The sequence below is a fragment of the Chiloscyllium plagiosum genome, chromosome 16, assembly GCF_004010195.1.
Source record: "Chiloscyllium plagiosum isolate BGI_BamShark_2017 chromosome 16, ASM401019v2, whole genome shotgun sequence".
NCBI classification, from domain to species: Eukaryota; Metazoa; Chordata; class Chondrichthyes; order Orectolobiformes; family Hemiscylliidae; genus Chiloscyllium; species Chiloscyllium plagiosum.
The window spans coordinates 49,214,340-49,240,580 of NC_057725.1; the positions used below are offsets into that span (position 1 = coordinate 49,214,340).

The 26,241-nt window shown below is 42.0% G+C and overlaps 1 protein-coding gene across 3 annotated transcripts; it reads left to right on the forward strand.

The window, feature by feature from the left end:
* The first annotated feature begins 16,695 nt into the window (after nt 1-16,695).
* Nucleotides 16,696-24,851, forward strand: tmem258 (transmembrane protein 258). Of its 3 annotated transcripts, none has more exons than XM_043706028.1 (4): nt 16,696-16,792; nt 19,296-19,405; nt 22,600-22,751; nt 24,698-24,851. In XM_043706028.1, the coding sequence occupies exons 1-3, from the start codon at nt 16,790-16,792 to the stop codon at nt 22,724-22,726; spliced, it is 240 nt and encodes a 79-aa protein (XP_043561963.1). In that variant the 5' UTR covers nt 16,696-16,789; the 3' UTR covers nt 22,727-22,751; nt 24,698-24,851. The 3 variants fall into 3 exon arrangements, with proteins under 3 accessions (XP_043561963.1, XP_043561962.1, XP_043561964.1); XM_043706027.1 differs by lacking the exon at nt 16,696-16,792 and adding an exon at nt 16,840-16,899; XM_043706029.1 differs by lacking the exon at nt 16,696-16,792 and adding an exon at nt 17,444-17,461.
* The last annotated feature ends 1,390 nt before the right edge of the window (nt 24,852-26,241 follow it).

Here is a 26,241-nt window from a genome sequence, read left to right on the forward strand (position 1 = left end):
TGGCGACGCTGCGGGGAATAAAATGCCCATATTCTAGCAGACTCGCCTCTTGGTCGTTTGTTCTGTGTCAGACTACTCTCCTACGAACCTGACCTTGAGAATTTTTTAAAACATTCCAGCACCACACTTTTCGACACTGACTCTCCAGCATCTGCAGTCCTCACGTTCTCCAAGATTCTAAGTACTGAGATAGATACTGAGAGGTTGGTTCCTCTTGTGAGACAATCAAAGGTCTGAGGGCATAATCCTAGAGTTAGGGGTTGCTCAGTTAGGTCAGAGATGAGAAGGAATTTCGTCTCTGGGAGGCTGATGATTCAGTGGAATTCTTTACTGCAGACAACTGTAGAGGTTTCATTACGCTGAAAACGTCGACTTCTCCACCTCCTGATGCTGACTGGCTTGCTGTATTTTTCCAGCCTCCTGTCTGTTTACTTGAATGCATTCAAGGTAGATTTACAATCAGAAAAGGAATCAAGGTTTATGGGGCAAAAAACAGGAAAGTGGATAATCAGATCAGCCATAATCGTATTGAATATGGAGCAGACTTGATGGACTGAATGGCCCTCTTATATCTTCTCATCTTATCACTTCAGATCCTGCTGCCCATAAAAATCTAGTGTTTTACTTACGCATGGATACGTACCCATAAATATGATGATGTGAGGTAAGCTGCCCTGCCCTGAGGTGGAAGTTTCTTCCATTTTAACACTTGCACCCACACCTAACCTTGAAGGGAACGGAGTTCTGCTGCATGACACATTCTGACAGCTGCTCTGATATGCTGCACACTTCTACTGTCACCTAGTGTCAACACGTAACGCAAGGACTCTCGCAACAGTATTTGAGACTGAAACCATCAAGCACCCATCTGCTGCCACCTAGTGTCAGCTCTGATGTACTGAGCCAATGTCTTGAAATAAATGTTCAGCACGTTCAGTCTCTACAAAATCCAGGAAAGAGAGAAATAAGGCAAACATTTTAGGTCAGTGACCTTTTAGCATCCACAATATTTTAATTTTGTCCAACATAACCTGCTGCCTAATCTATTAAACTGTGTCAATAAGACACACTGGGGCAGAATGGCACACCAATGGTGAAACAATATAAGTTCAAAATTAAAGCTGCAGAACTAATAATCGTTGCAGTGCTTCAGGAACACAAATAATGCCTACTCCCAAAGAAGAAGCTTAGTGAGGCTGTGCACTTAACTCATCATATTAAAAGCTCACAGTCATTCTGATTTCATTTTAATTTAGACAACTTTGCAGAATTATTCATTACTTTTACATTCCATTATCTTCTTCAAGAGCTTTTCTAATTAATGAAGATTTGGAAAATTAGATGACTTCTGAGGACACATGTGAGGAGTTTTGTGTGTGTATGTGTGTTTCTGTGATCTTCAAAACAACTTTGCAGAATTATTCATTACTTTTACATTCCATTATCTTCTTCAAGAGCTTTTCTAATTAATGAAGATTTGGAAAATTAGATGACTTCTGAGGACACATGTGAGGAGTTTTGTGTGTGTATGTGTGTTTCTGTGATCTTCCTATTCTGGCCTTTTGCACATACTCAGTGTTCTTCTCTTAGTCACTGATGGCCTTGCCTTCAGTTGCCCACAGGTCCTAAGCTCTGAAATTCCCACCCTCATATATTTTGCTTCTGTTCCTCTTATATATATATATATATATATATATGATCTCATATAACGGAGCATGCATGAGTAAATGTATGATGTTTTTAGTTGAGATTTCTGAACAGTGGATATGGAGGAGAGTTTATGCAGGTTTATTTTCAAACGGCATTTGAAGCTACAACAAACAAGATTCTCGAATCGTATGTTGCCTTCCTGGTGCCAGGGTCAGGGATGTCTCAGACCACTTGCAGGGCATTCTGAAAGGGGAAGGTGAAAACCAACAGTTGTGGTACGTGTCAGTTCCAACGACATGGTTTTTAAAAAATGAGGTCCTGTAGCAGAAATTTAGAGAGTTAGGTAGTAAATTAAAGAGGAAGACTATTAAGGTTATAATCTCTGAATTACGTCCTGAGTATAGGAATAGAAAGATAGATCAGATGAACATGTGGCTAAAGGGTTGGTGAAGGAGGAAAGGCTTTAGATTTTTGGATAATTGGGACAGCTTCTGGGCGAGGTGAGGTGTGTAAAGACTGGATGGGTTGCACATGAACTGGAATGGGTCCAATATCCTTCCTGCGGAGTTTGCTCATAATGCTAGGGATCTTTAACCTGATTTGGCAGGGGGAAGGGGCACAGAATACGTATAAAGTCAGGAACAAGGCCCAAGGAAATATAGAAGGAATGCAAGGACAGTCCAATAGGTGGAGAAGACATGGGTAGGATATAGCACATAGGAGATCTGGAAAGCTATATTTTATCTGTTTGAATGCAAGGAACTTTACTGGTAAGGCAGATGAACTCAGAGCATCGATCAGCATGTGGGCATATCATAATGTTGCAGTTGCTGAGACACGGTAGAAGGAAGGACAGGACTGACAGCTCATCATTCCAGGGTACAGAAGTTTCAAGCAGGATTTGGAGTAGAGGTAAAGAGAGATGGGCATTACATTATTGATAAGTGACACGGTCACTGCAGTAATAATGGAGTATGTCATAGAAGAATCTTCAAATGAGTCTATCTGTGCCAAGCTTAGAAATAAAAAAGGGATGATTACCTTGCTGGGATTATACTATAGGCCTCTCAACAGCCAGAAGAAGATAGAGGGGCAGTTACTTCAGCAAATCACAGAAAGGAGTGAGAGAAACAGGGTTATAGTTGTAGGGACTCTCCAAACATTAACTGGGATCCCATTACTGTGAAAGGATCTGATGGGCTGGAATTTTTTAAAGTACATCCAGGAGAGCTTTTTTGTCCCAGAACATAGTCTTACTAGAGATGGGGCAGTGCTAGACCTAATGTTAGGAAATGAAGCCAGTCAAGTGGTTGAAGTGTCAGTGCATGGGCACTTTGGGGATAGTGAGCTTCATTTTGTAGGTTTCAAAGTCATAATGGAAAGGGATAAGGATAGTGCAAAAGATAGTGCAAAATTGGGAGAAGGCTGATTTCAATATTGGTAGACAAGATCTGGCAAGCATAGACTGGGAGCAGCTACTTGCAGGTACATTTGGAAAGTGGGAACCTATTAAAAGATAGTATGATGAGAATTCAGGACCAGTGAGTTCCTCTAAGAGTAAGGGACAAAGGCTGCAGGTCCAGGGCATCAAGGAATATTGAGAATTTTGCAAAGAATCGAAAGCAACATATGTCTGGTACAGCGGATTAAAAACAGAGGAGTCCCTTCAATAACATAGAGAGTATAGGAGGTTGCTTAAAGAGGAAATTAGGAAGGCAAAGAGGAGCCACAAAATAACTTTGGCAGATGGGTCAAGAAAAATCCTAAGGCTTTTTATAAATATACCAAAAATAAGAGGATTACTAGGGAAAGAGTGGGACATTTTAGAGACCAAAGGTGCAACCTGGATAAGATCTTAAATGAATACTTCTCATCTGTATTCATAGAGGTGAAAGACATTGTGGCTGGTGATTTCAGTTGGATGGTGAGGTTCTGGAACATGTTAAGATTAAGAAGGAGAAGGTGGTAGAGGCAGATACTCTCACAACATTTAAAAAATGTCTGGATAAGGGCTGAAAATACCAGGGCACAGTAAGCTATGGACCAGGTGCAGGTAGATGGGATTGGTGTAGTTTGGTGTTTGCTGGTCAGCATAGACATGGTGGACCGATGGGCTTGTTTAAATGCTGTATGGCTCTATGGCAGGAATATGTGCTTATTAAACAGTGGAAACAGTATACTACATATAAAACAATGTACAACCAACATATCAGATAAACATATCTCCTGTCCTGTAACATCCAGTTGTGAATGGTGGTGGGTAATTAAACAGCTCACCAGAGAGGCAACTCAACAAATATCCTCATTCATCATGACGGGAGAGCCCAGCAGGTCAAGTGCAAAAGACAAGGCTGAAGGCTTTGCAGCAATTGTCACCCAGAAGTGATGCATGTATGATCCATACAGCCTCCTCCTGAGCTGTCCCACAGCATCACAGATGCTGATCGTCAGACAGTTTGAGTCATTCAGGTGAACTCAAGACAGAGCTGAAGGCACGGGATTCAGAAGCTTTGGGCTCTGACAATAGCCTTGCTGCAGTACAGAAATAATGTGCTCCAGAATGAGCTTTATCCCTGGCCAGTCTGTTCCAATGCAACAACAAAACTGGCAATGTGGAAAATTGCCCAGGTACAGTATGTCCTGCCCACAAAAAAAAGATAAACCAATCCAGCCAACTAACAGCCCATTAATTCCTAATCTTCAACAATATAATGGAAGGTGTTGTCTATAGTGCTATCAGAGTGGCACTTATTCAGCAATAGCCTACTCACCAATTGGTGTTGGGATCTGCTAAGCCCACATCACTTCAAGTTTTATTACAGTCTTTGTCCAAACATGGGGAAAAGAGCCGAATTCCAGAGGTGGCTTGAGCATGATTGGCCTTGAAACCAAAGGCAGCATTTGACTGGGCATGGTATTAAGGAGTCCGAGCAAAGCTAGAGTCAAAGGGAATTAGTGGGAAATTCTTCTCTGGTTGGAGTCATACCTGGCACAAAGGAAGATAACTGTAGATACTGTAGGTCAATCATCTCAGCCCCAGAACATCTCTACAGGAGTGCCTCAGGGTAATGTCATAGGCTCAACTGTCTTCAGCTGCTTCATCTATAACATTTTCTTCATCATAAGGCTAGAAGCAAGGATATTTACTGAAGATTGTTATGCTGAATTCCATTTGCAATTCTTATATAAGAAAACAGCCTATGCCCATAAGCAGTAAGACCATGAAAACATTCAGGTTTCAATTAATCATAAGTAACATTTGCACCATGCAAATGGCAAACAGTAATTATTCCCAACAAGGGGGATCTAACTCCAATTGACATTCAATGGCTTAACCATCACTGAATCCCCACTATCAACACCCTGGGGGTTACTATCGACAGAAACTGTACTAGACCTGCCACATACATACTGTAGCTACGAGCAAGTCAGAGACTGGGAATTAATTCACCTCCTGTTTCCCAGTGCAACTCAAATCAGGAGCGTGAGAGAAAACTCACCAATTGCCTGGATCAGTACAACTCCATCAACACCTCCAGCCTCCTAAGAAAAAAAACTATTTGTTGGATTGGTACCCCACACACCATTGGAAGCAACTCGACAGCGTTCTTTGCACAGCACCTTCCAAATCTCATCCTTAGCAACATAAAAAATAAAAGCAGCTGACAGATAGGAATCCTGCCAACTGCACGTTCCCCTCCAAGTCACATCATTTTGTGACTTGGAACTTGGTTGCTGCACCATTTCTGGGTCAAGGTCATGGAACTTGCTCACTAACAGCACTATAGGTGTACCTCCAGCCCCAAGGACTTTAGTGGTTTAATAAAACTTTGGTGGTAGTGCCCCATCCCATAAACAAATAAATGAATAAAACATCAAATGTTTGCTGACACCAACGCACTATGTGCATGCACACAATAGTAAGACACCTATTGAACATTAAAAGGAAATCTGTACTTTGATTGCACACTTTATTTAGTGACCATTCTGAAATAGTATTATCACAATATACTGATTTATCAGAATAGTGTAATTAATTGGCATTTGTAACTAATACACTGCCAATTATTGCTATCATGCAATAATACTAAGGCAATTTTTGGAATTTAAGAAAAAAGTTGTACTTCATTTTCTGGTTAATTTCTGGAAACCAATATATTTCTTCATAAAAATAATTAGCATTAGTAAATATTTGTAACTATATTTACAAGCAATATCACTGTTAATGCACATGCTCTTCAGTCTCAGCAAGAGCTGCCAAAATAAAAAAAAGATTTAATTCACATTCAACTGTATCCCTTTGTAGCCAAAACTCAGTTTCTCTTTTATGTGCTTTTCCCTTAATTTGATCATCTTCGTCAAGGGTGATTTTGGAGGGTTGCTTTTCGGACTGGAGGCCTGTGACCAGCAGTGTGCCATAAGACCATAAGATAAAGGAGCAGAAATTAGGCCATTTAGCCCATCGAGTCTGCTCTGCCATTCAATCATGGCTGATATATTTCTCAACCCCATTCTCGTCCTTTCTCCCATTGATCTCCTTGATACTCAAGAATCTATCTATCTTAGTCTTAAATACACTCAATGACTTGGCCTCCACAGCCTTTTGTGGCAATGAATTCCATCAATTCACCACTCTCTGGCTGAAGATGTTTCTCCTTATCTCCATTCTAAAAGGTCTTCCCTTTACTCTAAGGCTATGCCCTCGGGTCCTAGTCTCTCCAATGGAAACATCTTCCTACATCCACTCTGTCCAGATCATTCAGTATTCTGTATGTTTCAATTAGACGCCCCCCTCATCCTTCTAAACTCATCGAATATAAATCCAAAGTCCTCAAATGTTCCTCATATGTTAAGCTTTTCATTTCTAGGACCATTCTTGTGAACCTCCTCAGAACACACTCCAGGGCCTTCCTGAGATATGTGGCCCAAAACTGCACACAATACTCCAAATGTGATCTGACCAGAGCCTTATACAGCCTCACAAGTACATCCTTACTTTTATAACCAAATCCTCTCAAAATAAATGCCAACATTGTATTTGCCTTGCTAATTACTGATTCAACTTGCAAGTTTATCTTGAAAGAATCCTGGATGAGAACTCCCAAGTCTCTTTTCACTTCAGACTTCTGAAGTTTCTCCCCATTTAGAAAGTAGTCCATGCCTCTATTCTTTCTACCAAAGTGCACAACCTGACACTTTCCCGTGTTGTACTCCATCTGCCACTTCTTTGCCCACACTCCTAACCTGTCCAAATCCTTCTGCAGCCTCCTCACCTCCTCAATGCTACCTTTCTCTCTAACTATCTTTATATCATCTGCAAATTTAGCCAGAATACCCTCAGATCCTTCATCTAGATCGTTAATGTATAATGCGAAAAATTGTTTTCCCAACACTGAGCTTTGCGAACACCACTTGTTACCAGCTGCCATCCTGAGAAGGACCCCTTTATCCTCACACTCTGCTTTCTACCAGACAACCAGGCTTCTATTCATGATAGTACCTTGCCTCTAACACCATGGGCCCTTATCTTACTCAGTAGCCTCCTGTGCGGCACCTTGTCAAAGGGCTTTTTGAAGTCCACGTCGATAACATCCGTTTAGTCTATTTGATCTAACCTGAACGTTTCATCCTCAAAGAATTCAAATGCTGCAAAGATCTGTGCTAGGTCCACTGCTATTTTATCATTTATATAAATGATCTGGATGTGAATATAGGATCAGAGCAGGACTTTTACATTTAATGGTGAGGTCCTGGGGAGTGTTCGGAACGAAGAGACTTTGGGGTGCAGGTTCATAGTTTCTTGAAAGGGTAGTCACAATAGACAGGGTGGTGAAGAGAGTGTTTGATATGTTTGCCTTTATTTGTCAGTGCATTGAGAAAAGGGGTTGGGAGGTCATGTTGTGGCTGTACAGGACATTGGTTAGGCCAAGTTTGGAATATTGCGTTCAATTCTGGTCTCCTTCCTATCGGAAAGTTGTTGTGAAACTTGAAAGGATTCAGAAAAGATTTACAAGGATGTTGTCAAGGTTGGACGGTTTGAACTAATGCAGAGGCTGAAAAGATTGGAATTGATTTCCCTGGAGCATCGGAGGCTGAGGGGTGACCTTATAAATGTTTATAACATCACGAGTGGCATGGATGGATAGGGTAAATAGACAAGGTGGAGAAGTCCCGAACTAGAAAGCATAAGTTTAAATTGAGAGGGGAAAGATTTAAAAGGGATCTAAGGGCCAACATTTTCATGCAGATGGTGGTACATGTATGGAATTAGCTGCCAGAGGAAGTGGTGGAGGCTGGGGCAATTACAGCATTTTAAAATGCATGTGGACGGATATATAAATGGGAAGGGTTTGGAGGGATAGGGGTCAAATGCTGGCAAATGGGACTAGATACATGTGGGGTATTGGGTTGACATGGACAAATTGGATCAAAGGTTCTGTTTCTGTCCTGTACAACTCTATAACTCTATACCATTATCATGTACACTAGTTTTTCTTGACATCTCTTTCAATAAGCATTAAGACAACCATCAATTAAAAAATAAATCTTTAAACATTTACACTTTGATGTTTGTCTGATCAGGCAGCATTTAATATATTACTACTGATTCAAAATATATAACTTAGTTCAAGTAGGCAGCTTAGCTTGCAGCAGATAATTGTTACTTGCCATTTCTTGCACCAGGACTGATTGTGGGAAGAGAAGTCAATCAAAGTTTTGGAGAGAGCTGTATAAAATGTAATCCTGTGCAAAATGGTTGAGAATCCAGATTGTTCTACTACTTGAAGTTTCCACATGATTGTTAATGTCAGCTTAATCTAGGCATCATCATGTTAAATTGCATCACCAGTCACGGATTTTAAGTGAGTTATGGCCATAATTGCATTCTGCCCAACAACAATGTTGAAGATCTCTTCAACTAGTTCAATAGTATCTCTTTAGTGAGACAATTTTTGTAGCTGTGTCTTTTCCCAATTAAGCAAGCTGAGGTACTTGATGCATACTCATTCTGTACAGTCACTTCTCTGCTTTTAAACTTAGCATATTCCAATTAATCGGTCATTATTCTCCCTGTCAAAGATTGCTTTTTTCCTTCCTGGCAGCCTGTGTGCTCATTTGAATGCCTTTGTTCTTGGTAAGTCACCACCTAACTGCAGGTGGTGAGACAACACTTCACCTAAGACTCAACAACAATGCTGTCCACAAGTAGTTTGTCTTTTTAGTTGTCTTTTCTCAGTTCTCTGTACAGATCTTTGATAAAGGTACAAATACTTCCCTCTTGTCACAGGGTACACTTATTAAATGGAGCTCTCTCAACCATGATAGCTGTTTTGCACATTGTATGAGGTTTCCAAGAGCTTTTTAAACCCTCTTGTATGCCGAGTTTTCTTCATCAATCCTTAACCGGACGAGGATAGTGGCACAGTCATGCATTGCACACAATAGTGTGCTGGCTTGTTCTCTGCCTCACCTCGCAGTGAGGTCAGGTGTGGTGCAATACCTTGTAAAATTTTGGTTCAAATTCAGCTATACATCTGCTTGATTGGAACCTGAAACATGTAAAAGAATTTTGCTAATGGTGGAGATTTTGCCATAATGTTCTTTCACTAGCTGCTGCCATATAATATTTTTGCTGCTAAAGAATATTTAGAGTCTGCTAAGATAAGGAGAGAATGAGCTTCTAATCTTAGCGTGGCTTCATTGTACCATCAAGCTGCAAGAGAGAGCAAGATCAAATGAGAAAGCTTTGCTTCCTGTGTAGACTGGGTCTCACTGGCATTTCACAGTCACATTTAACCTCTTTTAATACAGTAGTATTTACACCAAAGCATATGCTTATGAGCAAAACTTGAGTTTCACTTCTTCTTTGCAAAAGAAAATAATTGTAAAAAGGACGGAAGGATGTTGCAACGATATATAGATAGGTTACGTGAATGGGCAAAGATGTCGGTGGGCAAATGAACTATTATGTTTGAAAATGTGAAACTGTCCATTTTGGCAGGAAGAATTTTAAAAATTATCTAAATGGGGACAGATTGCAGATCTCCAAAGTGCAGAAGGATCTGGGTATCCTTGAGCATGAATTGCAAAAAAAAATGTGTAAGCAGAGCAAATAATTAGGAACACTCATTGAATGTTATGATTTATCATGGAGAATTGGACACAAAAAGTACTAAGCAAAACCATAAAGTGCTTGAGAATCTCAGGAAGTTTGGCAGCATCTATAGAGATAGGAATTAAGTTAATGTTTTAAGTTCAGTGGCTCTTCGCTCTTCTGTTCTGATGAAGTCACCGGACTCTGTTTCTCTGTCTACAGATGCTGCTAGACCTGCTGAGTTTCTCCAGCACTTTTTGTTTTGGTTTCAGATTCCCAGCATCTGCAGTTCTTTGCTTTGGTTTACAGAAGTAGGGAGGTTATGTTGCAGCCAGAACGTGTCTGCTGTAATGTTCGCAGTACGAAAGAAGGATATAAATTGTTCTTGGGTTGTTTTATGAGGAAAATTTGGACAGGACAGCCTTGTGTCTGCAAGTTTAGAAAATTAAGAAATGATTTGATTGAACCATGTCAGATCTCGGGGGGTCTTGACAGGGGAGATATGGAGAGCATGTTTCCTCTTACAGCAGATTCTAGAAGTAGGGCGTCACTACTTAAAAATAAGAACACACCCATTTAAAACAGATTAAGCAACCTTTATTTTCTCTTAGAGCATTGATAGTCTTTGAAACTCTTTTTCTGAAAAGCTACTAGAAGCAGAGCCTATGAATATTGTTAATGCAGAGATAAAGGGATCCTTGAAAGTTAAGACCCTAAGGCAATAAGACATAGGAGCAGAAATTAGACCATTCAGCCCATTGAGCCTGGTCTGCCATTCAATCATGGCTGATAACTTTCTCAACCCCATTCACCTGCTTTCTCCTCTTGATCCTCAGGAACTTACCTATCTCAGTCATAAATATACTGAATGACCTGGTCTCCACAGCCTTCTGTGGCAGTAAGTTCCACAGATTCATCACTCTCTGGCTGAAGACGTTTCTCCTTATCTCTGTTCTAAAAGGTCTTTAAGGCTGTGCCCTCGAGTCCTAAATTCTCCGACCAATGGAAACATCTCCCCAACATCTACACTGTCCAGGCCATTCAGTATTCTTTATGTTTCAATTAGATCCCTCCTCATCCTTTTAAACTCCATTATGTATAGACCCAGAGTCCTCAAGCATTCCTCATATGTTAAGCTTTTCAGTTCTGGAACCATTCTCATGAACCTCCTGTGAACACGCTCCAGGGCCTGTACATCCTTCCTGAGATACGGGGCCCAAAACTGCACACAATACTCCAAATGTGGTCTGACCACAGCTTTACAGAGCATCAGAAGTATATCCCTGCTTTTATATTCAAGTTCTCTCCAAATAAATGGCATCATTGTTTTTGCCTTCCTAACTACTAATTCAACCTGCAAGTTTACCTTGAAAGAATCTTGGACTAGAACTCCCATGTCTCTTTGCCCTTCAGGCCTCTGAATGTTCACTCCATTTTGAAAATAATCCATGCCTGTATTCTTCCTACTAAAGTACATGACCTCACACTTTCCCACATTGTACTCCATCTGACACTTCTTTGTCTAGTCTCCTAACCTGTCCAAATCCTTCTGCAGCCTCCCCGCCTCTTCAATGCTACCTGTCCCTCTACCTATCTATGTATCGTCTGTAAACTTAGCCAGAATACCCTCAGTTTCTCCATCTAGATCGTTAATGTATAAAATGAAAAGTTGTTGTCCCAACACTGAGCCTTGTCGAACACCACTTGTCACCAGTTGCCATCCTGAGAAGGACCCTTTTATATCCACTCTCTGCTTTCTACCAGACAGCCAGGCTTCTATCCATACTAGCACCTTGCCTCTAACGCCATGGGGCCTTACCTTATTCAGTAGCCTACTGTGCGGCACCTTGTCAAAGGGCTTCTTGAAGTTCAAGTAGATAACATCCATTGGTTCTCCTTGGTCTAACCTGCTCGTTACTTCCTCGAAGAACTCTAACAGATTTGTCTGGCATGAGCTCTCCTTGGTGAAACAATGCTGACTTTGCCCTGTTTTAATATATTTCCAAGTATTCAGAAATCTCATCTTTCACAATGGATTCTGGGATCTTACCCATGACTGAGGTTAGGCTAACCAGTCTGTTATTTTCGGTCTTTTGCCATACTCCCTTTTTAAACGGGAGTGTCACATCAGTGATTTTCCAATCCTCTAGGACCCTCCCTGATTCTAGTGATTCCTGAAAGATCACCACTAATGCCTCCACTATCTCTTCAGCTATCTCCCTCAGAAATCTAGGGTGTAGTGCACCTGGTCCAGGTGATTTATCCACCTTCAGGCCAATCAGTTTTTCTCGCACCTTCTCCTTGGTGATGGCCACCATACTCAGCTCTGCTCTCTCAGTCTCTTGAAGTTTTGGGATTTAATTGTGTCTTCCACTGTGAAGACTGACATGAAGTAATTATTCAGTTCCTCAGCCATTTCCTTGTTCCCCACTACAATCTCTCCAGCATCATTTTCCAGTGGCCCAATGTCCACTTTTGCCTCTCCTTTGCCCTTTATATATCTAAAGAAACTTTTACAGCCTCCCTTTTTATTATTGACTCGCTTACTGGCTATTAAACCTTCTCCCTCCTTATTTCATTTTTTGTTGCCCTCTGTTGGTCTTTGTAAGTTTCTTAATCCTCTGGTTTCCCACTGCTCTTTGCAACATTATATGCTTTCTCTTTTGCTTTTATGCTTTCCCTGACTTCCCTGGTCAGCCATGGTTGCCTCATCCTCCCTATATCCCTATACCACGCCTCTTTTTCCTCGGGTTGAATCTCTATTGAGTCTCCTGAGTTATTCTCAGAAACTCCTGCCATTGCTGTTCCAGTGTCTACCTGCTCAGCTCCTCTCCGAGTCAATTCTACCCAGCTCCTCCATAGTTCCCTTTATTCAGTTGTAATACCATTACGCAGAGTAAATTCAATCATATTATGATCACTGCCTCCTAAGGGTTCCTTCACCTTAAGCTCCCTTGTCAAGTCTGCCTTGTGGCACAACACTAAACTCAGTATTGCTTGTTCCCTAATGACCTCCACCACAAACTGCTCCAAAAAGCCATCTTGTCAACATCCTACAAATTCCTTTTCTTGCAATCCACTGCCAACCTGATTTCCTCCATCCATTTGCAAATTGAAATCCCCCATGATCACTGTAACTTTGCCTTTCCTACACATCTCTTTGGTCTCCTGATGTATCTCGTGCCCCAGCTCGACTACTGTTTGGAGGTTCCTCAATACTAACCACACAAATTCTGCACCATCTGACTGTACTTTGTTTCTTACTGTTGATTTAATTTCATTTCTTACTAATAAGGCAACCCCACTACCACTGCCCACCTGCCTATCTTTTCAATAGGATGTATATCCTTGAATATTCAACTCCCAAACCTGATCCTCTTGCAGCCACGTCTCTGTGATGCCCACCATGAAAGGAGAAAGTGAGGTCTGCAGATGCTGGAGATCAAAGTTGAAACTTTATTGCTGGAACAGCACAGCAAGTCAGGCAGCATCCAGGGAACAGGAGATTCGACGTTTCGGGCACAGGCCCTTCTTCAGGATTCCTGAAGAAGGGCCTGTGCCCGAAACGTCGAATCTCCTGTTCCCTGGATGCTGCCTGACCTGCTGTGCTGTTCCAGCAATAAAGTTTCAACACTGCCCACCATGAAATACCTGCCAATTTCAACCAAAGGGACGCAGACAAAAAGAACTTCCTAGCAGCACTGGAATCCACCCTGAAAGACAATGGACTTATGGAAGAAATCCAGCAGGCCATCAGACAGACAGTAGCACCAAAACTAAGCAGAAGGAAAGAAGGGAACACCCTCAACATAATGGAAGGGAAAGCCCTCGACGAACTCAGAAAAGACAGAAGTATTTAATCCTACCGGCAGACAAAGGGTGCATGATCATCATCCTGAACAGATCACAACACATTGATAAAGCAAACATACTACTTCCAGATACCAATACCTACCAACAGGTGGCGATGGACCTGACTCCACAGCTAGAAAACTGCATTACAGCAACCCGGAGGAAACTTCACAAGACAGTGAAATTAACAAGCCAGCTCTCCAAAGAATGAAACCTGAAGGATCCAACACACCCCATTTCTAAGGATTACATAAACAAGGGGACCCTCCTCAGACCCATAGTCTCACTTCCCAGCAACCCGACATTCAGACTAACAAAGGTATTGCAACGCAAACTGAAACACCCAGTAGAAGACTCAACCTACTCCATCCACTCCACCCAGGAATTCCTGAACATCATCAAAGAGACCAAGGTAGAGGACGATAAGGTCATGGTTGTCCTTTGACGTGACCACCCTACTCACATTATTAAACACCACCTGAGCCAAAAAACACTGGCCTCACTGCCAGACGAACCAAGGACACAAACACCTGACAACACCCACTCCATCAGCAAGGACAGCATTCTAAAACTAATAGACCTGTGCCTCACTATTGACTTCATTCCTTCAACGACAAGACCTACAAACATATCAATGGGACACCTATGGGATCACTAATAGCAGAACAATTATGTAGAGGTTAGAACGAACAGCTCTTCCCACGATCAGCCCAAACTTTGGGTCCGCTATGTGGATGAAAGCTTTGTCATCACAAAACACAACAGATTTGAAGAAACCCACAAACCTGAACAACATCCTTACCGTTATGAAGTTCACTAAAGAGGAAGAAACAACAGGCTCTCTTTCCTAGACATTGCAGTAAAACGAAAAGCCAATGGAGAGCTGCAGACCAGTGTTTACAGGAAAGCCACACACACACTGATCAGATACTTAACTATAGGAACAACTATTCCAACACGCCCAAATGGAGCTGCACCAGAACATTTTTTAAATGAGTCACAATACACTGCAGCACTCAGGAACTATGAGAAGCTGAGGAAAAACACCTGTACAATGTATTCAGGAACAATGGGTACCCGATAAGCACAGTCCACCAATTTCTACACAACAAACCTAAACAAGAGGACACAACACGTGCAGAGACTCGAGTCACCCTGCCATACATCAAAGAGACCCCAGAGATGATGACCAGACTACTCCAGCCCCTAGGCATCATGGTTGCCCACAAACCTACCACCACAATGAAACGGCCCCTGATGAACGTAAAGGACCCTGTACCAACAACCAGCAGAATGAATGTCATGTACAAAATACCCTGCATGGACTGCAACAAACATTACATTGGACAGACAGGCAGGAAATTAGCCACCAGGATACATGAGCACCAACTTGCCAAAAAAGAAATGACCAACGATCACTGGTATCCATACACACAGACGAAGAGAGACACCAGTTCGACTGGGACAACACATCCATCCTGGGACAGGCTAAATAAACCCAGGCACAGGATTTCCTAGAGGCCTGGCATTAAAACCAGAACTACATTCACAAACATATCGATTTGGATCCCATTTACCAACCCCTCAGAAACAGAACTGGAAATGCTATCACTACCACAACAAACTGAGATAGAAACAGCAAACAGGACAGAGCACTAATGCTTCACTGGAGGCTCACTGACGATGTTACCTATCATGGTGCTGAAACATCTGAAAACAGACCTACCAGCTCAGCCAGCAAATTTACAATATAATTTCAATCTGTGCCAAAAGCTCATTTATCTTATTCTTTGAACTTCAGATATAACACTTTCAGTTCTGTATTAACCGTCCCTCTTCTCACTGCCATTCATTTGTCCAGTACTTTGAAGTTTGATTGCTAACCCTTTCCATAAACTCTGTCCTATAATTTGAGGCACCAGAAGGGTCTGATAACTGAACAGACCTGCAAGGTACTTTGACAGAAAGACCTTAGATGGTAGTCTTGCCCTACTGTGCCTTAGAGCTGCTCGAAGCTTTAAGTGTGTCCCTCAGCACATAGAGCTGGATCTTGGAAATGCCAGTCCACAACACTCAGTCAGGTCAACTCCATGCACTGGAAGACCAACAAGCTTTGGGCAGATCAAAGGACCAAGTTGATGGTCCTCCAGATGCAGTAAATGTTTCTCTTGTTGTGGGTGTCAGGGAACAGACCGTAAAGCACAGAGTCCTATATCACAGAGTTACTCGGGACAAACCTTGACAAAAACCCATTACATCTCTCATCAGACATCCTTCCAGTATGAGGTGTGACAGTCTCAAGCCACTCATAGCTGCTTCAAGGGGAATGTGCCAAGGCATAGAGAGTCTGAGCATATATGAAGGATCTCACAGGTAGTGCCCTTCTCACTACCTGTCAAGTGATGTCTTGGTACTTGTTGGAAAGTTCTGGCGAAAGTTCTTCCAATTGAGTTTGACAGTCTGCTCAGGAAATAACTTAATAAGATCCACCCCTGCTGTTCCTGCAGGATCTCGAGGACACCATGTGCTGACCACTTCCTGATGGACTTATGGTCAAGTGTTTATCTTTACAAATTTCTCAAAAAAGGACAGGTGGTTTCGAATGGTCTAACTTGTTGTAGCATTCCATGGCAACAAGGCCTTAACATCGGGGACAAGTAGAACTCCAATATGTATTGATACTTGGTTTTTGCGCACTGAGGATTTACACACAGCCTAATACAGCTGCACACAAAGGTGGCATCAGGATGTAGGCAACATTGGGTACACTCTTCCCCTACTTATCTATTAACCTACTTTAGGGTGTTGACAGACACCAGGGAACATTTATGTCCATGCTCTAATAATGTCTACAAACTCCCTCTCAGTTCAGTCTGAGTGACAGTCTGGGCTCTCTGTATCAGGGAGAGATACCCACGTGATCAGTCACCTCTCACGCAGGATGCGCATGCGCACATGCCGCAGTGACCCATGGGAATTGTAGTCATTCACAGTTAGGCGGAACGACGAATATCATTTGCTGCTCAGGTTCGAATTCTGTGTTGTTTTCAAAATATTAAAGTGTCCTGTTGGTCTGGAAGTAGAAGCGTAAAGGAGTTATTAAATAGGAGACTACACGACCCAGGATGCAGTGCTGCGGTGTTAGTGTGTGACGCATCTTCCGCATGGGTACGTGGCCTAAAAACAGCGAAGATGGTGAGTCTCCGGCCCCGTGAGCTGGGCTCCGGCTGTTGATAATCACACGGACTCGGGGGTTGATGGAGGGGAGTGTGACCCCGCTCCGCGCTGGTCCCGTCCCGGAGGGGAGTGTGACCCCCCCCCCCGCTCCGCGCTGGTCCCGTCCCGGAGGCGGAGGGGAGTGTGACCCCCCGCTCCGCGCTGGTCCCGTCCCGGAGGCGGAGAGGAGTGTGACCCCCCCCGCTCCGCGCTGGTCCCGTCCCGGAGGCGGAGGGGAGTGTGATCCCCCGCTCCGCGCTGGTCCCGTCCCGGAGGCGGAGGGGAGTGTGACCCCCCGCTCCGCGCTGGTCCCGTCCCGGAGGGGAGTGTGACCCCCCCGCTCCGCGCTGGTCCCGTCCCGGAGGGGAGTGTGACCCCCTCGCTCCGCGCTGGTCCCGTCCCGGAGGCGGACGGGAGTGTGACCCCCCGCTCCGCGCTGGTCCCGTCCCGGAGGCGGAGGGGAGTGTGATCCCCCGCTCCGCGCTGGTCCCGTCCCGGAGGCGGAGGGGAGTGTGACCCCCCGCTCCGCGCTGGTCCCGTCCCGGAGGGGAGTGTGACCCCCCCGCTCCGCGCTGGTCCCGTCCCGGAGGGGAGTGTGACCCCCCCGCTCCGCGCTGGTCCCTTCCCGTTTACGCTGATTGTGATATGGTAATTTCACTAATGTCGTGAAGAATATAAAGATCGCATGGATAAATAAACCATGTAGTTGGCTAAAAATAACACAACACCGGGTTATAGTCCAACAGGTTTAATTGGAAGCACACTAGCTTTCGGAGTGCCGCTCCTTCAGGTGGTTGCCATTCAGTAACTTGTACACCTGGAGTCGCAGGACGTTGGTTTGGTCACTCTTACAATGTTTAGTTTTTACAAGAGAGGTCCTATGCAGACATTGCAATCAGAGGGAGGAATGTGACACTTTAAACCAACTTACCATAATGAGAAACGGAGTTTAAATTCCAGAGGAATCCTCAGCTTAGACCAAATACATCCCAGGCTGGGAAATTGGAAACAATTCTGTGTCCTTCACTTAGAAGGTCATGATTTAAGCAAATAAAGTCAATGTGAATTTGTTAACTAACGATTGTGTCTGACTAACCTGATTGAATTTTTTGAGGTAACATTGACGGTATGTGTCTCTTCATATGAATTTGAAGAGAGCTTCTGATAAGGCTGTATGTGGCAGATTGGTTGCAAAAGTAAAGGTCTATTGGCTGTAAAGTAGGTGTGTCAAAATCGGTTTGGAGGCAGCAAACAGTTTTGTTTCTGTGACTGGATGACTGATTCTAGTGAGGTTCTGCAAAGTGGTAATTTCCTTCCTTTTAATGGTAAATACCAATGATTTTTGACTCCCAATGTAGGAGTCAGATCAGAAAGCCTGTAGATTTTACGTTTGTCATGTGATTGATAATGAAGGAAGCTATCAGTTGACTGGTAGAATGGATGGAATGGTGGAAAGTGGAATTCAATCCAAAAAAAGTGTAAGGTAAGGCATTTGAGGAAGGTTAACAAGGCAAGGAAATGCACAATACATGGTAGCATACTTACTAAACTTAGCAAACTTACTAAAACATCATGAAGTTGGTTGGATAGGTCAATAAGATGGTCAAGAAGGCTTATGGGGTACTTAAATTTTTAAAAATTCATTTGTACTCTGTGGGCTGAGCTAGCATTTGTTTATCCAAATTGTACTCGAGAGGATGGTGATGAACTGCCACTGAACAGCTGCAATCCTCAGCTAGCTAAGGCAGAGAATGTAAGAGCTGGGATGTTATAATGGAATACCTCAAATGTCTGGTTCGGTACTAGTTGGAGTACCACTTAAAGTACTGGCTGCTATCTTTTTCAGAAAAATGTCTTTGTACTAGAGAGGATGCAGAAGAGATTTATGCAAATATCACCTGGACTTAAGAATTTTAATTGGGCAGATTAAATAGGCTTGAATTGTTTCCTTCAGAGCAGGCAGCTGGGAGGAAATGTGATTTAAATGTATAAAATTTATCTCTAGATAGTGGATAGGAAGCTGTGAATCCTTCAACCAACAGGGACACAATCAGGATGTAGATTCAGGATAGGAAACAGAATTGTGGGAAATATTTTTCATCTAGAGAATGGTGAAGATTTGGAACTCACTGCTTGGAAGGCTAGCGGAGACGAAAACACTTGCAAGCTTTTAAGATTTACTTGAGGTACTGTAATCGACAGGGATATAAATCAAGAGCTTGAACATTGGAATAAACTGGATAGTTCATAGTGTCACCACCAAATAATTGCACTGAAAGGTCTCATTGTGTAGTAAATCTCTAACTCCTATTCATTGACTATTATTGAACATGTACATGGATATCAGCTAAGGGTTGGGTTGCCATTTGTAATGCTGCTTTCAATAGTCCAATGACCTTTTTTGATAATTAACTAGCCTGATACAAGGTCTGAATGTATCACTGCTATGGTATATTAATTGCACATGCATTTTTGTTTTTAGGAGCTGGAGGCTATGACCAGATATACAAGTCCAGTCAACCCTGCTGTCTTCCCACATTTGACAGTAGTTCTTCTTGCAATTGGGATGTTCTTTACTGCATGGTTCTTTGTGTATCCTTTTCAGACCATTACTGGTTTAAACCAATCATGATGCCTGTGAGACTTAATGTGCTAGCTTATTCACTTTTCACTCAGACTGAGGTTCAGCTCTAGAGCAGTAAGCAGAAGATTCTCCCATGGTTGAAATGAGGTTATTCAACTGTCACCCTAGTTTACTTTCCTAGGTGACAGCCTTTGATAGCAATTGTCATGCTAACAGGATGAACAGCTCATGCTAGACTACTAGAGAATGGGAGGTTGAGATTATGGTACTTTTTTGGGGGTTTTGTAGGGAAAGTTCTTTGCTACATCAGCTAATTTCTCATCTGTCTGCTGAGCTTTGACACCATCCAAAAGCACACTGTTTACATGCTGACTACTCCCACTATGCCTAAATGTCAGCTCTGAACTCATTCACTGTTCTAAGTTATCAGCCTATTTGTCCACCATCCATTACTCAGTGAGCAGAAATTCTCCCTCCAGTTAAATATTAGGAAGACTTAAGCAATGTCATCAGTCCCCGTTATAACTGTTCCCAAGTGTTACGACACTGGGTAAACCTTCCTGCTTAATTTACACCAGCAACACAGTAATCTGAAAATTTGAGGTGCCAAGAACTATTCAAAATAAAATTAATAACTTTATTTCTTAAAGTATAACAGAGAATAATTAACAATTATTTACAACTCCTTCCTCTAACCTCTCTTTTATCTTCCCTTCTATAAAACTAGTCCAATAAACCACCCCCCAATTAAGATTTAACAAAAATTCAAGTTTTCAAAATCAGCCATCTGTCGAATCTTCTATTTGGATCTTCCTGTGTCATCTTTCTTGAGGATTATGCTTCACACGTCACGGATCGATAAAGGTACCTTTTAAGAGAGCTATTCTCTGGGCAGTCTGCAGGTGTCATTAGTTTGGTAGTTCTCCTCCCAACTGTTCAGTTTTCCCTTGTTTTATACACCCAAGCATTGCATTATCATTAGCTTTTAAGATTGAGAGTATACTAAATTCAAACTTGATTGGAATTTGGTATTTTTCAGGGTATAATTTAAACTGATTGGCCTAATTTGAATCTGTTTTGTCATTTCCAGGCAACCAGCTAATTTAGCTTTTGACCAAGTGTTACATTGTTACCTTATTCAGAACACTTGGTGCTATGTCAGTTCTGTTAGCTTATAATTCTCTTAAAGGTACAGTATACCCATCTTTTCATAACACAAGCTACCAACTTCATCTTTCTCCCTGGCAACTGGTTGAGGCTGAACCAGTCTATTTACAACCTTCTCATGTTTGACGCTGAGATGAGCTATTGACCACATCTATACCATCACCAAAGCTGCTTTTGTCCACACCTGGAACATCCTGCTCATCTGTAGCTGAAACCATTGTGCAGATCTTTATTACACTGAGCTATTTAAATGCACTCCCCATCAGCCTCCCAAATTCTACCTTCTGTAAATTTGGGATGGTCCAAATTCTGCTGTCTGTGTCCTTACTAATGTCAAATCCTGTTCACCCATCATCCTGTGCTTGATTACCTACATTGGCTCCTGATAAAGCCACACTTTGGGTGTGAAAACAAGAATTTTAAATATCAAAGGGGCCTTGCCCTAACTCTGATTTAGCGATATAAATTCTTATCTGCATTTTTCTAATTCTGACCTTTTGAGCATCACAATTTTTAAGTGTTTCATCATTTCAAGCAGTCTCATCAGCTGCCTCAGCCCTGTTCCATTTTCTTCTGAAAATGTGTCAGCTGTTCTTTCCTTATATAAGGCATTCCTTAAACCTCCATCTGTGTCCAAGATTTTTTTTACTCTTATGGGATGAGGATATCCCCGGCTAGGCCAGCATTTATCGCCCATGCCTAATTGCCCAGAGCACAGTTAAGAGTTCACCACGTTGCTGTCACAATGTAGTCACTTGTAGGCCAGACCCTAAGGATGGCATTTTCCTCTCTGAAGTGCATTAGAGAACCAGATGGGTTTTTCCAATCATCGACAATGGTTGTCATTAGATTGGGATACCTGGGTCCACACAACATTCTGAGTCTCTGGATTAACAATTAATACCACTAGGCCAATGCCTCCCTGATAATTGATACTCTGTCTTGGTATAGTTTTATGGTGACTCAGTGCCAAAGATGATTTCATGATGTTCCTGTGAAACACCCTGGGACACTTCATGTTCAGGATGCTATAAAATTATAAGCTATTTTTGGAAGTGTTCAATGCTAAAGTGAAAGTTGATTCTACTCCTCAATAGTTCCTCCCTCTCATCATTAGTAGTAGTACGTTTCTATGCAGATAGTGTCGAAATTATTTTCAGAAGTATTAAAGGATGTAAAGGTCTCAAGTATAGAATGGTTCCTAGATTCCCTATTTCAGCTGGTGTTTGGAGTGGCTTGCCACATTTGACCTCTGGACTTGGGCTGTAGAAGGGGATGAAGGCACAATCAGCATATCCATGTCTGGCAGTGCTCATGTTGGCTTTGGGTGGGTTGTAGGATCAGGCTTTGACTCTACACTAATATACAGCTGAAAGGATGGGTCAAATGCTGGCAAATGGAACTAGATTAATATAGGATGGACAAATTGGACTAAAGGATTTGTTTTGATGCTGTACAACTCTGATATGTCACCCCATGTCTGTTTACACAAAGAATTGTGTGCCGAATGGCAATGAGCTGTGGAACCATGTTTCATTGTGAAACACTGACTTCAGAATAAATGGGAGATGTTGAAGTGAAGAGACTGGAATTCATTTGAACTGTTAAATTTAATTTGTGCAATGTCTGTATGTACTTCTAGGAGAAGGTAGGACTGCAGATGTTGGACAGTCAGTTGTAAAATATGGTGCTGGAAAAAGCACAGCAGGTCAGGAAGCGACTGAGGATCAGGAGAGTTGACGTTTTGGGTGTAAGCCCTTCATCAGGATCAGAAGCCAGGGATTTACAAGCAGATCTCTCATTTATAGAACCTTTACTCAGTAATCTTCGGCTGTGCCAATTGGCTTTAAAGGCACAGCCAGGTTGCATGGTATAATTCTTACATCCATCTAGACCATCTCTTCTGATATACCATGGTCAGTAAGGGGAAAGTTTTCTGAATGTGCAGTAACTCAATGTGATGTACAGTACTTCCACTTGAGCCCAAACTGCAGAAACTAAATCCTGAACCTGTTTTCCTGAATTATTTTATTAGCTATGAGGTGACATCTACTAAATACACAAGAGATATCTACAAAGAATTGCTGATTTCCTTAGTGGCATCTCTATTCATGGGATTTGGAGTACTTTTCCTCCTCTTATGGGTCGGGATTTATGTATGACAGCAACTGTGAGTGTGCGCGGAAGGTAAGGAGCAGGTTGTTTTTGTAAAATGGTACTTGATTCTCAGTAATGTTTTAGGGCAGCAGCATAATACAGTGAAATTGCACGTATACCACATGATATTAATGTCTTGGTTTATTAGCATAGTGTCCAGTTGTGCTATACAAGGCCCTAGTTTTTCTTTTACAACCCCACAACTACTATTTTTTTCCTGAAGATGTGCAGACTTGTCTATTGGTACAGCCTAACCTCTGATACTTTGCACAGATGTAAACTTTTAGACGTTAAGTCTAGAATGTTTGACACTGGAGAGCATTGAAGTTTATTTGTTTTCTGATGTCACGTGCATGTTCACTTTTCGGCAGGGTACCTGGATAGTGCTAGAAAGTGGGAACTCAGCCATTAGTCTACATAAGTGCTATTCCCCTATTTAGCATCAGCGAACTTGGAATCAAATGACCACCCTCCTAACTTACAGACTTAGTAAAGTAAGCTGACCTTTTGTCCTGACTCATGCAGTTCTTAGAAAAAAGTAATTTCACAATAGATTTACTAATTTTGCTTTGAAAGTTGCACACTGTTTCTAAATCTACTTTTTCTTCTCTGTCAGCTCTGTAGTGCAAAATAGTGATTTACAGTCATGAGCTTGTCAGTAACTATCTGGAAGGGTGTTGATGAATAACTAAATGGAAATGCCTAGATAAAATGCCCTTGAATTACCCATGTTCAGAATACCCTGTTGGCAATAACAACACTCATGAGCTGCTCCAGTGTTATTTCATGCTGCAAGTTCTATTTAATTCAGGCTAGTTATACTGAACGTGCTGGGTGTTGGAGAGGGAAGGACAGAAATTGGAGGTAGTTTATCTTTTCCTCTGGTTCTTCACCTAGTTCAGTGAGTACATGGGGCAAAGAGTCTATCCTACATTCAAAAGTGTATCGTGGAAGATCAAATGTAATAAGAGTGATAATGGGAAAGACATTGAATGTTAGCACTGAGAACTTACTTGGTAAGTCGACTCCCTGATAAGGGCCTGAACCAGTCACACCAGACTGGTCTAGATCAATGTTCACATTGGTTGCTTTTTCATTGAGTAGCAGAGTTCCATAATTTGCTTTGGTGCTCTAAGAATAGGGATTGAAATAGATAACACTCAACGCAAGTGAAGACTCAGTTGTGATATGTCAGATTTTCTAATGGCAGTTCACAGCATAGGGGATAATGGCCATATTGTACATACTGAAGAACTATTCTGAGACTTGTTCAATGCAAGTCAATGTCCCTAGAATAAATGGAGAGAAGACTGGAGGGGAATATGAATGAATCTGATTCTACCAGCAGATTAGTCAGTTCAGACATACAAAGGCAAGCCTCTTTTTCTTTCTTTTAAAAAAAGACTTGAGGAAATGATAATGAGCAATCTTCATGAACTGTGCTTTCCTTTCCACCTTCTCTCTGATAGACATTTGATGTTTATATATTAACTGGCTATTTTAGACTATTGTTATATAAATTTCTTGTTTGGCTGCATCCTCATCTTTCATGTCCTCCAGTGCTAAACTACTGAATTTTTTGTTCTATAGTCTTCCATATTTAATCCCTCTCGACAGCTGAAGTCATGGTTACCATGTCCCACTCTCGAATTCCCTCTTTATACTCCTCCATCTTTACTGTTTAAAACTAACACTTTTTTTTTAAAGAGTATGGTTACCACAGCTAACCTATCCCTTGACTTTTTAAGGGTTCCTGTGATGCAGTGATAGTATTCCTATCTCTGAAACAGGAGGCCCAGGTCAAGCCCAACCTGCTGCAGAGGTGTCAACATCTCTGCACAAGTTGAATAGAGGAAAAAAAAACCTTTTTAACTCAGGTTTTGCCTTGTGGATTTTTGAACATGTTCAACATTAAAGACACTAAATACAAGAAACTGTTGTCCATTTTTAACATGTCTACCTTCTCTCCTTTATAGAAAAGAGGGACCATTCCAGCAGGAGCTCCCGTTTCCACGGTGACTTCAGCGTAGTCTCAGATCATTGGCTTTCACAGAACCAGTTTTTCAAGAGCGACTGAGTAGCACCTGGATTTTGTACAGAATATGTTCTTATAAAAACAAGAGAAAAACCTTTTGGTCTTTGTGTTCCTGTTATTTTGAAACATTTCATGCTGAACTCTTTTAGATGAGACATTTTTAAGCTAAGGGCGATCTGCAGTTCAGTTTATGTGAAATAGTGCTATGGCATACTTTTGAGAGGGGCAAGAGCATTTTCTGGTGTCCTAACTCCATTTCATCCCACAATCAAAATCAGAAAACACATTATCTGGTCATTGTCATGTTACTGTCTGTGCTTCTACAATTAGTGTATTGGTTAATGTGTTTATTTCTCAGAAGTACATAATTCATCACATCATGAGGTTCCCCAATATCTCAAACTCTGATTCAGCTGAGTAATAGCAACAAATCTCTGAATATCCTGAACAAAGCAAAGGTGATAGGCCCTGACTCCTATTCTCTTAAAAACTGGTGTTCCAGGACTGGTTAGTCCTGTATTCCAGTACCTATCGCATTTCCAACGCCCCTCCCCCAAGTCCCTCCTCCCTACCTTTTATCTTGGCCTGCTGGGCACACTTTCCTCATTCCTGAAGAAGGGCTTATGCCCAAAACGTCGATTCTCCTGTTCCTTAGATGCTGCCTGACCTGCTGCGCTTTTCCAGCAACACATTTTCAGCTCTGTATTCCAGTAGGGCAACCCTACCTGACCATGTGACAAATTTCCCAAGTATATCCTGATCATTGAAAGCATGAAAAATCCTATCTGGCGAGTTACAACCCCATCAGTTTACTGTCATCCACATGATGGGGTGATTTTGTTGACATTGCTAACAAATGATGCATGGCATTATCAGTCAGCAGATTATTGCTCAGTTTCTTTTGTTCCAGACCTTGTTTATGCTTTAGTCTAACCATGGACATCAATGGTGAATGCCAGAGATGAGTAACTGCCATTGATATTAAGACAGCTTTGGTTAAGTGTGGCATCAACTGAGAACATCAAAGATAGAATTGCTTGAGTTAGGGGTTTTGCATTATTTCTCTTTTTAAAATCTTTCTCTTCTCACTTGAAAAACATGCCCCCTAGTCTTGAAGCCCCCACCATAGAGAAAAGAAGCTACCATTCACCTTATCTATTCGCCTCATGATCTTAACCTCTATAAGGTCACTTCTCAACTGCTAATGTTCCAGTTTTTAAAACAAAAAAGTCCTAGCCTATCTACTCCCTATAATTCAAACTTTCTATTCCTGGCAACAGCCTGGTAAATCTTTTCTGAACCCTGTCCAGATTGATAATATCCTCCCTGTAACAGGGGGACTAGGACTGGATGCAGTACTCCAGAAGAGGCTTCACCAATGTTCTGTACAACCTCAACATGTCTCTCTAACTTCTATACTCAAAGGTCTAAGCAATGAAGGCAAGTGTGCTAAATTCCTTCATAACCACCCTGTCTGCATATGAG

Coding starts and splice junctions, on each gene's coding strand:
- tmem258 (XM_043706027.1), top strand. CDS start 16,855: ATGGAGGGGAGTGTGACCCCGCTCCGCGCTGGTCCCGTCCCGGAG. Junction 16,900..19,295: donor GCGCTGGTCCCGTCCCGGAG/GGGAGTGTGACC, acceptor TTTTGTTTTTAG/GAGCTGGAGGCTATGACCAG. Junction 19,406..22,599: donor TTTACTGCATGGTTCTTTGT/GTATCCTTTTCA, acceptor TTATTTTATTAG/CTATGAGGTGACATCTACTA.